The sequence below is a fragment of the Rhodamnia argentea genome, chromosome 6 (assembly GCF_020921035.1).
Source record: "Rhodamnia argentea isolate NSW1041297 chromosome 6, ASM2092103v1, whole genome shotgun sequence".
Classification (NCBI taxonomy): Eukaryota; Viridiplantae; Streptophyta; class Magnoliopsida; order Myrtales; family Myrtaceae; genus Rhodamnia; species Rhodamnia argentea.
The window spans coordinates 18,099,616-18,114,086 of NC_063155.1; the positions used below are offsets into that span (position 1 = coordinate 18,099,616).

Below are 14,471 nucleotides of genomic sequence, written 5' to 3' on the forward strand. Positions count from 1 at the left end.
AATGTCGAAGAAGGTTCGTGTTTGAGAGAGAGAGAGAGAGAGAGAGAGAGAGAGGGGTGTAACAGGGACACCCCCAGAAAATCCACATCAATACAAAATGTTTAATGAACTAGTCTTCCTAGGCGGGTGTCTATTGATTAGTCTAATATTATAAGTTCTATTGCCTTGGAGTATAGCAATGCACGTCTTTCTCTTTCCAGTGTACCTCGCCCTCAAGTCAAGGCCTTGTCATCGGGTTGTGTCCGCACTCGGACAAGAAGAAAATGGTTATTCTTTTGTCTCTAGGTGCGTGCCCTCTAGTCACGGCTGATCTATCGCTGAAGAGCACTTGCATCCTGAATGATTATACGAAAACCCAAATATTTAATGAGAAGTTGCCTTCCTGCCGCAACAAAAAAACCAAACGAAAAAAAGGTGTAGCTAAACAAGTGAAAATGCAGGGTAGATATACCACATGCTTTCTGAACGAATTCCTAACACACAATGTTTAATGCACGAGTCTTCCTAGGCGAGCGTCTATTGACAAATCCAATATCAGTAGTTATTGACTTGGAACGGCGTAATATGGTGACGATGCATTATGCTACGGGAGACATTATTAAGTGTGCAGGTGCCTAGTGCATCCCAACCCTTAAATCATGCGGGGTTTTGTACGAGACCCATAGATGTTAAGGGTCAGATCGATGCAATGGACTCTCATGTGCACCCAGATCAGCTAAGATTTTCTATATTTGCTCCAAACATGCCTTTGATTGGTTTAAAGATGAACATTGTCGTGTCTTTGGACCTAGGATGAGGGCTGAGGTCCATCGAAAATAATCCGGCATAGGATCTTTTTGACAATAAAGCTGCAGTGGTTGAAGAAGAGAAGGAAACCGCGATGGAAACCCATGACATGCATATAGTTTCCTGTCGACGGAATGCTCAAGGTTCACCTTCCCCGGGGGGAAGATCTAGGAAGAGATTTGTCCTGAGCAATGAGAAGGGATAGATGGTGCCTCCCTAGTGGATCGTACAGTCCATTTGCATCAGTCTTAGGCCACAATTTTGACGCAACAATCTTGACGCTCTCCGTGTGGCCTAACGATTCCCAAGACACAATGTTTAATGCACGAGATTCGATAATCAGCCATCAATTGAGCTATGAAGCTGTAACGAATCTGTTCTTGTGAAAGGAAAGAGTTATAACAAATTATACCAAGTTGATCTATTTTTTAGATTTGCATTGAATTGTAATGCTTTGTGAGTAATTTTATTTTCAAGTTATGTACCTATCTTTTAAGTGAAATAAAAATTTCATTATGATCCAAAAATAATAATAATAATAATAATAATTCCTTGACACTCTCAGTATTACTAGGATAGGGGTCAGGACAGCTCAGCCTCATCTGCTGGCAGAAATATATTCCTAGATTCAGACAAATTCCCCTTCTACTTGGGCTGTGGGAAAAAAAAAAAAAAAAAGTCCAAGGGCTTTACCTTCCCTTAACTCTGACAAAGGGGAATCCATTTTGAATCCCCAAGTTAAGTCCAAGTTGTGGTTAAACCCATCTTTGAGCCCAAATTTGGACAAGGATGGGCCCCTCATATAGCTCGGGAAAAAAAAACCTGTGGAGGCCCGGCTTCAAAATGAGAAGAAGAAGAAGAAGAAGAGTTGTTAACCGTAGAGTTCCCTTGGCTGCATGAATCAGCTCTCTCAGATGTCGGAAGCTGAATTTCCTAATCAAGCTCGGTGGCTAGCCTTAATCAACCACAACAAATGCCTTAATCAAGTGTTTGTAAGCCGCGAAAACGGCACCCCAAGATCACAATAATTCTAATTTAGAATACAATAATGAAGGAAAAAGGGTATTTGTGTACCTGAATTTGAATTCATCACTCTTAGTGCGAAACAACGACCGTCCATGACTCAAGTGCTTCTCCTCTATTGCCCTCTATATCACTGGTTCGATGAGACTGGTTCGATGAGACTGCCTCTTATGAATCTTTTTTTATGTGAGGTTAATTAAGTATCATGGTTAGAGGAGAGACTTGAGCATTATCTATAAAGTTTTCAACCACGGATCCTCTCATCACAGATTGAGCCTTACTCATCCTACACAAACTACCCTCATCTTAGAGTGATTAAGAATATTTATATCTTACCCTCGGCCGGACGGCTTGAATGGTATATTATATATTCAAAAGAGTTGATATACGATCAGAGAAAGTTCTCTCTGAAGAGACCCAACAACTGCTTCTATTTGGTGCTCTTGACCCACTATTTTAATCGGATGCACATAACACTTTGTCCCCAAACCTTAACCTCGATAATATGTTCGTTGTGGAAAGAAAGTGCTTCATCACTTAGGATGCGCAGAAAGGCATATGACAGAGCGGAGTGAGATTTCTTGGAGGCGTGTTTGAAAACAGGTGGGCTTTCATGACAAATGGATCTCTTGGACGATTCAAAGTGTCGTGAATGTTTGCGAACATTGCTATCCACGTTGAAATTTTTGAGGATGATCTAAAGGGGCAGCGAACCTTCTTGGGAGCGGCGGAGTCTCCTGGTGGGAAGAAACTTGTTAGCTCCTCATATCCTGATGTGGCGCCAAACGAGCAACAAAAATAACAACTTAGGAAACCCTAATTTGACAAATTATGTTACAATGGGTAAGCAAACCACTTAATTGCGCAAATGAAACAAGCTATACGACTTGACTGAGTAGATAAAACTTGGAGGGTGAAATCGCACAAGTCAAGAAAATATGATGGCCTGATTGCACACAATGAAAGTCAAAAACCAAATCGCAAAATGGTAAAACTCAAAGAGTGTACTTAACCTGAGCCGAAAAATCATAAACGTTCTTACTCCACTAAATTGCTGCATTCTCTCTCATTCAAGACAATACATACATGGCGTCAAATCCATCGTAGTTCAGTACCTTTCTCTTGCATACATGCATATCATACACAAAGTTTCATTTTGTCTAGTATATGAAAAAGCAAAAGTTATGTCTTTGCTATAAACCGTTAAATCACATGTAGACCACACATCATACCGAGTTTCTCTCGTCCGATCCGCGAAGATAAGGTCTACCTAAAAATGGACCACGCATTAAAACTACTCTAGAGGATTTGGACTAAACTTAAAGAAAGTCACCTACTTCACATGAAGTTTCATGACGTGTCCTAGAAAAGCAAATAATAGATAGGGGGGACCATCTCATGGAAGAACAATCTACAACAAGAGCATTTTAACTTAATCTTCAAAATCGATTGGAGCAAAGAAGAATTTCAACCAAACTAAATTGGCGGGAGACTGGAGGGGCGGCATTGCTGTACCACGAGTAATGACAGTCTTCACCTGCAATTGTCAAATAGGTATCAAACGAAAAACAAAAAAAATATAAAGCAATGACTAATTCCAAATTGCGTGCCTCTCCAGTCAAGAATGGTGGGTGCCTTATCTTTTCCAAGAGGGTCTCGTGCCATCAATACGGACCATATAAAGATTAAGGCCCAAGTTGTTTTAACGTTTTTATCTTTTGTGATGGGATTTGTCCCCCTTGTCTGAAGTCGCAAGAAAAGCACTTGAATCATATTCTCAGCACTTTGCTGTTAATTACAAAAAGATAAAAGAGAAAAGCCCCGAAAATAAATAAGTAAATAAATGAAAAAGGACACGTTTCGAATCTTTAATTGGTGTTTAGAAAGAAAAAAAAAAGGAGCATAGCTGGGAATTTGCTCGCATAAAATATATCATATGTCAGTAATTACATATTAGCGATTAGAGTGATTGTGAAATTTGTAAAATTTACAAAATAGTTGTGAAGAGCACTCCGCAAATGTGATTAAACTTCGCACTACATTCGGCAATCATATAAGTTCCATTTGTTTGCGAAAAATAATTAATTTTAAAAATATTTTCTTAATATGATCACTGGTATCAAATAAAAAAGAACAAACAGGAAGCAATTTCATAGTCAACGTAAATATTTAGACATAAATTGTTGTAGATAATAAAAATATTTTTCATTGACTAATTATTTCAGCCGATACAAGTGATAATTTTTAGGAAAATATTTCTCAAATTATTTATTTTTCGCTTAAATAAATGGAGTGAAAGTGTTGGTTTGTACTTCAGGACTATAAGTCGCAAACTCATGCCGTTGAAAAAAAAACAAAAACTTTCAAAATGACACCGTTTGGCTTTACAATAAGTTGATAGTGGACACCTGTCCCAGTGCAATGTGAGTGATGATGATGACGGCAGCGAAAACTCCATTGCAAGGAAGATGGAAGCAGCCACATCGAATTGGATACCCGTTCTTTTCGTGTCATCACATTAATCTTCTTATCACAAAAGAATCACGACGATTTTTTTTATTTTTTTGGGGTCGTTGGAAAGTACTTCAATTTTCAAATTTTAACTCAATTAATAACGTGAATAGAACTTCACGTGTTTGAAGACACATGAAGGCTCTAAATTCTGATCTGATCCTAGGTAATTTCTTCAATTTTCAAATTTTAATAAAGGGACGGCGCCGTTTTACAAACCCTAGGTAATTTCTTCATGATCATACCAAGATGTGGGATGTAATTTTTTTCCTTTACGAAAAAGAGCACAAGCAAGCCTCGTTGTGGGCATGCGGGCGCCTCTCCACTTTTCATCTTAGAAGTTGGCACATCGGTAATCTCTGTAACCGCCCATCGAGAAGCCGTCGGTGTTGCTACGAAACCTCAACATCATTTGAATAGTCGGAATGAAAGAGTCAAGAATCGAAAGGCACGTTCTTTTGATCACATTATCATGTAGAAGCTGTGGTCCGAAAGGGTTGAATTTAATTGAAAGCATCGTGATCTCGCCGCCTCGTTAATCTTGCGATTAATTACAAACTGTCCTAATTAATCGATCTCTCGTGTCGAATGTTGACTACGGCCGAAAGGACATTACAAAACGATCGGGATTGTTCCGAGAGAAGTTTAAGTTTACTCAACGGATGTGTGCCTAATGATAGTATTGATAATAACAATAAACATGCGATGCATCCGAGAAATTCTAGAAAAGAAGACGGATAAATCCGGAGAATACTCCAAAGTTGAATACAAAACCAAGATCTCCATTATCTTATATTGTCCGAACGAATGATGCCTCTTGACCCAGTCAACAACGCGGACCAAGAATGGGTCTATCTCGTCGGTGTCTCTCGGATTATTAGGGAAGACCTTTGGAGTGACTATACCAAGCTGTGTGCCCGCTATGAGGCCACAAATAAGTTGCATAATATATGTAAGAGCATTTTTGCGACATACATAATGTGGCGCACTAGAGGAAAAGAAGAATAATTGTTCAAAAAATCTTAAATTTATTGGAAAGTGACCAACTCAATCCTAAATTTTTTTAATTTGGCCAATTTAACTTTAAATTTTCTAACTTTAATCTTTTCAATTTGACCAACTCAGTCATAACAGCAAATTTTGACCATAAATTAGTAACACAGATGTCAATCTTCCTATATGGCAGGTGGTATTAACTTGGACAATTTTCATAATTTATTTTTAAAAAATTAATTTTTTTCCTTTCATTTTTTACTTTTTTACTCTCTTTTTTTTTTTTTCCTATTTCCCAATTTCTCTCTACCGATTGCTGACCATAGGCAGAGATTGCCCTCGTCGGCCTTGGGTGTGGGGCTTCGCTAACCTTGCCGCCTAGCCCATTGCCAATGCCCGAAGACTATAGGGAAAAATAGAAGCAAAAGAAAAGAAAAAATTCAGCAAAAATCTATAAAAACCAACGCTGGTTGGACTGCCAAAATAATAATTTTGTCCCAAAATTGATCAAAAAGAGTACATTGGCAATTTGTTAGAAGGTTCATGACTAAATCGATCAAATTGAAAAGTTTAGAATTGAATTGGACGTCCTACAATATATTTAAGATATTTCGAAGAATTTCCATAGAGAAAATAAAAAAAGCTTCACAAATGACTATAGTATGTGCTAACGACATGATGATGTCAACGTTCTTTCAAGACTAAAAGCCAAAGTAGTTTCCTTCATCGATCCACTAGAATTGTTCAATTAATTAAACAAAAAGGATAATAAAATAAATGGTTCTTAAACTTTGACCAAATATGCATTATGATCTACGAACTTTAAATTTGTTCGATATGATCCTTGAACTTTAGCATAATATTCAACATGGTCCCTAAACTTTTAGTTTGTTCAGCTATATGTTCAATATAGTCTTTGAACTATATGAAAATATTCAATGTAAACCTTCTATTAATTTAAGATCATAGACAATAATGAACATCCTCATATGGTCTGAGGATTAAATTGAACATGTACTAAAAGTTCGAGAACTACAATGAACAAGTTAAAAGCTTAGGGACCAAATTGCATGTTGGGCTAAAGTTTAGGGACTACATTTAGCAAATCAAAAGTTCAGAAAACACATTACATATTGGGCCAAAATTCAAGAACAATTTGTGTCATTTTCCCTAAACAAAACTATAGACTGATTAGTGATTTCCAAAGCATTTGATGAAATATCTGAAATGATCCCTTCATAACCAAACCATAAAAAGGTTGTTACTCGAAAACCAGACTAGCTCAAGCTTAGCTTAGGCTCAAGCTCAAACTGTACGAATGTCACATGCTCATGACAGAAACCCCAGTCTGCTTTTCATTAACTTGGCTGTTGGCCATGCCCCAGACTCACGGGCCCCATGTAGAGACAAAAAAAAAAAAAAGGAAACTAAAGTACATGAAAAAGGAAAAAAAGAAAAACAAAACTAAAGAATCGGCATTTTACAAGTTGAGAAAGCCGTGAACGATGCCAGCTACGGTGGAGGAAAAAAGAATGGAGCTTAGCGGCAATTAAACCGGCGGGCGAGGCGGTGCACCGTTCGATGTAGCCGCCTCCGTCCCACCCTGCTGGGAACCCAAGCTTCCTCCGTCGTCATGGGCTGCCGCCACCCTCGGCGACCTCAACGATGGTGCTCTCGAGAACATCGGCGGGACTCTCCCGAAGAACCATCGGTCCGACTTAGCTCCGCGCTCGGACCGGTCCAGCCGCTGGACGCCGAAGTACCTGCCGAACCTACTGCTCCCTTCTCCGGCACCGGCCCGATAACCTCTGCGCGAGCTGCCTTCCCTGGGCAACACCACCATGCTCATCGCCCGGCTCAGCTGCTGCCGGTTCACAATCTGCTTCCTCACCTCGGCCGGCAACCTGAGCGTGAACCGCTCCGTGTCCTCCCCCGGTTGGACCAGCGAATGCCCGGTCGAGTGGGACCTCGGGAACAAGAGCCTCCGCGCCATCCTGCTCGATCGCGACCCTCCGCGTGTACGGTTCCGATTTAGCGTCTTGTTCAGATCTACCACTTCAGGTGGTGGCTCAGCCGCTTGGTGGTCCACGGCGACTTCAACTTCATCGTCTTCGCGCTCCAACGTCGCAATCGCTCGCTCCAAATCCCCATCCCCATCCCGATTTCGATTCTCCTCGTCCTCTCCGGCGTGCTCCGACTCGTGAGTCAACTCAGGGAGCTCGAACGGAGTCTCGCCGGGCTGAGGCACCAGGTTCGCGCGACACACCGGGCAGGTCACGTGAGAGGCCAGCCACGCGTCGACGCATTGCGGGTGGAACACGTGATCGCACTTCGGGATCAGCCGGAGCGTCTCGTCGTCCTCGAACTCGTTCAAGCACACCGCGCACTCCAGCGCGCCCTTCCCGATCTTGAGGCCCTTCACGTCGGAGTACACGAGCGTCGGGAAGGTCTCGATGACGGCCGGGTCGAGGCCACGGGAGGCCCCGCCGCGGCGCGACCGGCCAGTCCCGGCCGGCACGCCGAGGCGGATGCTGGCGGAGTTGGCGTCGGCGCAGTGGCGGATGTAGATGGAGAAGAAGGCCATGAAGAAGAGGGCGGCGATGAGGACGACGATGATGACCGCCATGGAGGGGCTGAAGCGGGTGTAGCTGTACGGGTTCTGGCTGTCGGTCGGCGTGCCGCTGGGCGTCTGCGCGACGGCGCACGGCGCGGAAGCGCAGGACAGCAGAAGCAGGAGCGCGAGCGACAAGCGCGAGGGAGACAGATTCTCGGAGGAGCTCATCCCGAAGAGGCCGAGCGTCGTCGTCTGTGCGCCCGTAGGTGGTCAGTCGGAGTGCGTTCGCTAACTTGGGTCGGAGAGAGCGCGGCAGTTGAAGGCCGCGTGCGGCGGCGCAGAGAGAGAGAGAGAGAGTTGTGGATGGTCCGTGCGACTGCCTTCCTGTTCTGTCAGCATATAAACGACGAAGAGAGAGACGGGGCGTGTTGAACGAGAGCGGAGGAGGAGAGAGAAAGAATGTTGAATTTTTGGCATGTGGGGCCCGGGGAACAGCTCGTGGTGTGAATTTCTCATTTTCGTATGGAGTTGATCCCCAAAAGTGATGGGTCAGTAATGATGTGCCACGTGGGCTCGGGGAGGGGATGCTGCGGAAGGTTCCAAGTGAAGACATTAGACATTATAGGTGTTTTTTATTATTCTTAATTTATACTTTTCCAAAGTGAGGATCGAGTGCTTATTCGGACTTGTAATTACGCCACCTCTGTAACATATATGTTTTTCGAATTTTTCTTCGGCTTAAATATTCCACTTCATGTAACGGTCAGAATTGGGTACATCCGACAAGTTTTTTAGCTTAGATGTTCCCAAATTATGGGTCTATTCCCGTTAGTCCTAATCCTAAGTCCCTGTTATAAAAAAAAAAAAAAAATGCTCCATGTAAGCGATTTTTCATTGAAAAAAAGAAGAAGCTTATAATACACTGTTTTTCTAACAAGTGGATAGCATGAGAAATAAGGTACAAACATATTTTAGGATGCGCAATATCGGATTTAGGACGTAATCGCTTGTCTCGATAAAGGTTTTAATACTTAATTGAATGACCAAAAAGTTTAGGACTTAATCACGCTTCTTCGTTGTAGTGAAATCCTCTTGTTAGATGGTAGTTGATATTGGAGTTGAAAAGTTTAGTGGATTTGAAATGCAAAGTTGTCCCCACAAGGCATGCTTCCTTGCGGTCAAATTGGGCCATATTTCATTTGATATACTGACTCGCGATCTTCAACAATGTGCCCACTTCTGGAATGAGAGAACTCATAACTTACTTGCAAAAGAAAATAGTAATCACATGTTACAGTATGTCCTATGACATATCCTTTAAATTATTAGACTTCACATATTATTAATCTCATGTTACATTATGTCCTATTTCAAAAAAAAAAATTCCCTATTTAGAACAAAAGCAATCTCGGAGTCCCTTTCCATGATAAGAAAGAATTTTGACAAAAATAAATAAATAAACATATATTCCCTTCAATAACGGTGGAAAAGTCAACAATTTTGGCTGACTTTATGGAAATGGAAGTATCAAGAGTCTCCAAGATAAGCCCCATCTAGAAGAGGGTGGGACCCTCTCATCTACCACACGATTCAGACAGGTCGATGCGCTGTGGATCACTTCTCGGAACATCGCAGCCGCTGCGATGGACCACGTTCGCCGCCGCCGCCTAGATGAGCCCCCCCACAATTTTAGCCGTCGCTAATGAATGACAAATTCTCGTTAAAACCGACATGTTGTGTTTCTCTCTCTTGTTCTTGATGGTCCAATGGATTCCCTCTTAGAAAGTATTGTTGAGCCTATGGTGGGTGATCTTGATTTGGGTTTTGAGTAGGTTGCTGTTTTCGAATTGATGAACTGTATTGGTTGGAATGTCTGCCCCCTAGTGCTACAATTAATGTTTTGGTTGATGGTGGAGCACAGGTTAATTAAGCCCGACACATTATTGAAATGAAGCTTACGATTCTCTTAGTGAGAAGCTTGGTTCCACTTTAATTACGGCCGACAAGTGGGCATGAGAATTTCCGCGTCTGGTTGAATGTTTTTCCTCTTCCTTACGGTCGAGCCAATTCACTGATATTGAAAAGCAAAGCGCCTTTTGAATCAAAATAGCGGGGGCCTTGCTCAAATGGATGATTGATAGTTTTCGATAAGAAGAAAGGTGTTGATGTGTAATTAGAGGGATGGTGTCGGGCTTAATTAACCTACGCTCCACCATCGACCAAAATATTAATTATAGCTCTATATATAGCCGATTAAAATGACATGAACAAATGTATTCGAGTGAGACAAATGATTTCACCTAACAAAGAAGTTCGTCTAGGCCACAACCGCAATATCGGGAAAATTATCCAAAAAGTCTTAAAAAGGTTTGGAAAACTATCCAAAAAAGAAAAGAAAAGAAAAAGTGGAAAAGTAGAAAAGGAAAGAAGGGAAAAAAAATTAACAAAACTCGAAAAAAAAAACGTTAATATGATATTCAGAATAGTCCACATCAACACCGGCGGTGCCACGTCGACGACTTTCGGCTAATTTGACAAAATGTGAAAAGATTTTGGACTCGATCAGCAAAAAAATTAAAAAGATTTAGGAATGAACTGACAAAAGAGCAATAAATTTAAGACTTTGTGGACAATTTCTCCACCACAAAATCCAATGCGACTACTGAAAATTGTAAAAATAAATACCACACTAATCGGAACCGATGTCGAAATTCAAATTTTCTCTTGCTAATAAAATAGATTTGATGTAGAGTTTCAAAGTACGTGTCTATATGTGTCCCTTTGTCAACGAATCGATGGAATCATCCATAGCAACGCCTAATTTTTTTTTCTTGGGTCCTCTCCTAACTTTCGGCTTTTGGGAAGTTGGTGCGCGTTTGAAAATTGGGGAGACTTTCACATGCAAATCTCGGTCAACTTATTGGATGGTTGAACAGTGAACACATTGATACAAAAGATATATGATAAGAGCGTGGATAACCAACACCAAAAAGATGTTTGTGTCCGAATGCAAATAAACAAGTAGATGCCACATACGACCGTGGTACAAGTTACAACAGGAAGAAACCAAAAAGGAAAGTACAAAACATGGGTTAACTCCTGTAGATGACTCCTTCCGAAAAAGGAAATATACGTAATAAGAACTTGTTATGCGCGACATGCCGATTGCTCACTATTGGGAATCGGGGGTGCTGTAGAGTTTTAAAAAAATAAAATAGGGAAAACCGAAATGACAATTTTCTATACTGCAAATCTATTCCTTGGAATACGAGAAGAACTTTATCATTGAACTACTGGATTTAGGCGATCGATGGAGAGTGAGAGCTTAACTCTCATAAGCAAGGCTCGAAAAGATCGGTGACTTCTATATGATAAACCGATGGTGTAAGAATATGACACTCAAAGCCGGGTTAAGACACTTGCATGTATATGATTTCTACTTTGATGACTACATTCATATTCCAAACCAATAGTAGAGAAGAAAGTTCACATTTCAATCTCTCTACGTGTTTTACATATTACAAAAGCAATCACATTTATCTCTCTCTCTCTCTCTCTCTCTCTCTCTCTCTCTCTCTCTCTCTCTCTCTCTCTCTCTCTCTCTCTCTCTATATATATATATATATATATATATATATATATATATTAATCATATTCAAAGGCATAAGCGCAGAGATCCGACTACATGGAGTTGTGTAAAGTATTCACAACATTACATTTGATTGGGTATGATAAAAGTATACTTCAATAGTTGCCAAGCGAGACTTTTTCCATTGCCTTAGCATATTTTCTTCCTAACATTACTATAGCACCTGTGTCATTCGGGTTCGCATGTCCAACTTGTCATGGGGTGCTTATCACCTATTCTATTTCTCTTTGAAGCATGAAATAGTCAGCTTATTATTAGCACAAAGCCATCTTAGTATGTATTTTAACCATTGGATGTACAACAATAGTACAAGGTGGACCAAAGAATTTATTAACTTGAAGGGAACTCTCACGTGAACACTTCAAATATGGTCGGCTCAAGGACCCCATGCCTGCTGAATACTAATTCACTGAACAAGAAGTCCAAGATTGCATGGAGTAGAATAAGTGTAAAACCATAAAAATTACCAAAAAATCAAAATATTATTAAGAAAAACACCCACATCATCGTCGGCCGTGCCACCTACGACGGTTAAGGCTTCCACATTAGTGATTTTCGGCCAATTGACCTGATGGACTCAATTGGTACCAATGCAAAAAGGTTTATGACTGAATTGGTCAAACTAAAAATTTTATGATTGAATTGGTACTAATTCAATATATTTATGACCATTTTTTATATTTTTCCCCTAGAGGAGACGATGTGACTTTTCTACCATTGAAGTACGAATGAAAATTGAAGGAACCATGCATAGGCTGTCATTGCCATTGGATTTGTTATCCTAACGAGATGCTATTAATAATGGTAAAGGATAGAAAAGTAAGTCAATCATGCCTCCTACATCTTAAGTTCATAGATTATCTCAACCTCATCTTACTTGTTTTAGCTAATCTTGGATTAAGTACACAAAAGCCCCCGTGTCGATGATGGTACTTGCGGCTAGAGGCAAAGGATTGGTGAGATGGTGGCGATTGCGATGATGGAGGCAGTGGCGAGTTCAACTCTGTGCACACAATATGACGTTAGGGTTATCGTTCATTACCAAAGAGGAAAAACAGAAAAGAAAAGAAAAGAAAAGAAAAGTGGTTGGTATTTTGTTTGTAAAACAAATGAAGAGGTATCTTCTTCCACTTTGGCAATTACTTATTAGTGGTTATTTCAGAAAGAAGCAACATTTGAAATGTCGTTTCCATTTAGATATAACTCATTAACCTTCGAAATGTTGTGTCTATTCTGACATAACTCCTCAACCTTCGAAAAGTTATATCTATTCAAATATTTTCTTTATATATCACTAAACTTTTCTATTCAATTTACAAGAACTTCATCTTCCATTTTTTTTTCCTTTCAAGAAAAATATAACCACTCTTTCCAATTGTTTCCCTAGATAGATCCTGAAGAAATATCAGAATTGCTATTTGCTATTCTCACCGAGACTTTGTTGTATCCTGAAAGATATTTACCAAAAACTATTAGCAACGTTGTGGGGCAAATAAATCCTTAAAGAGAATGTTGTCACGCCTCAAAGTCTGATTCCATTGTTCATCCCATTCAATGATATTTTCCCAATAAAAGTGAAAGAGAATAGAAGAAAGGAAAGAAATAGTAGACTTGAGCCATCAAACTTAGGTATACTTACAGTTTTAAGATACGAATACCCCGAAGAGTCCATTCCTTATATTATCAGTCTTAACGTTGAGGAACCTAAAGTTCAATGACTTAAGGGGATCTTAGATGCATTTTCCCCCTCAAAACCTTTGATCTATGAAATATCATGTAAGCCAACAGCTATAGGTTGGCACTTTTCAATCTCCATGTTCCCATGTTGCATACCATAGTCCTTATTCTATGATATTCTCTAAAGTAGTAAAATAAATGGTGGCACGATCAATCATCGGACGTTATACCAAAGTTTTAGAAGACAACCTCGTGCACATCTAATTAAGTATCTCAATTTGCCATTTCGATATAGTAGCAGAAAGTCTCGAGTTCAATTTTCGTTGTTAAATTGTTTCTTATGAACTTTAATTTCTTTACATCATAGTTTGAACCGACTACAAAATTCATAATTTCTTTACCACAATCCTTCATCTATTATTCATAGTCAATGTGATTTTTCACATTATTTTCTAGTCATTGACTCAAAAGGCCAAGCCTGTTTCCACGAAGGGTACCCAACAAACAAACCCCCTCGAAATGACGAATGCCCCAGTCTTCTGGTCATGAGGTCATCCATTACCACACAAACTTTGACTAGACGAGCTTGAAGAACAAGTCAAGGAAAAACAAAGCAAACGAAAAGAGGGTCTCCGTATTGCCTTTTTTGATCGGTTGCCCACCAAGGGCTTGAAGTCCAAGGAAGCTCAAAATATTGATGTGGGGGAGATTCAATTTGGAAAGTCAAAACAGGTTCTGGAAACCAACATCTCGAACTTGTTCATCGACCTTGACTATGCATATTACAATGTTATACAGAGAGAGGACTTGAGAACTCCTCCTTTGGTACGTCTGGACTGGTTTTCGCTCATCACGACTGATCCACCTTTCTGAGTAATCTTAAAGGGTGCACTCCTTACACCGGCCTAGTATATTCAGGAATTTATTGATTGGTCTTAAGACCGCAATGAGAGGGACAAACTCTTTTGCCATCTAAGCCAACACCTTATTGGTAAAAAAGAAGAAGAATTAACTACAAAGGTTCCGTTTGTTTCAAGAAAAATGTAAGTGTTGCTAGAAAATATTTTCTCGGAAGTCGTTTTCTAAGAAAATAGAGATGTTTTCCGGTGTTTGGCTGAAACCTGAAAATGAATTGGAAAATATTTTCCGCCGTTTGGTAAGAAAAATCAATTTCTGTCGCACCTAATTTTCTTTATTTTTTAAATAATTTCTTTAGTTATATTTTACTTTTTTCATTTTTTCGATTTTTTTTGTTAATCTTTTTAATTTTCTTTTCTC

General features: G+C 40.0%; 1 protein-coding gene across 1 annotated transcript; it reads right to left on the minus strand.

Annotated features, from left to right (window-relative positions):
- Positions 1-6,551: 6,551 nt before the first annotated feature.
- Positions 6,552-8,269, minus strand: LOC115751667 (E3 ubiquitin-protein ligase ATL6-like). Its single transcript, XM_030689614.2, has one exon. The coding sequence runs from the start codon at positions 8,093-8,095 to the stop codon at positions 6,863-6,865; it is 1,233 nt and encodes a 410-aa protein (XP_030545474.1). The 5' UTR covers positions 8,096-8,269; the 3' UTR covers positions 6,552-6,862.
- Between the last annotated feature and the right edge of the window lie 6,202 nt (positions 8,270-14,471).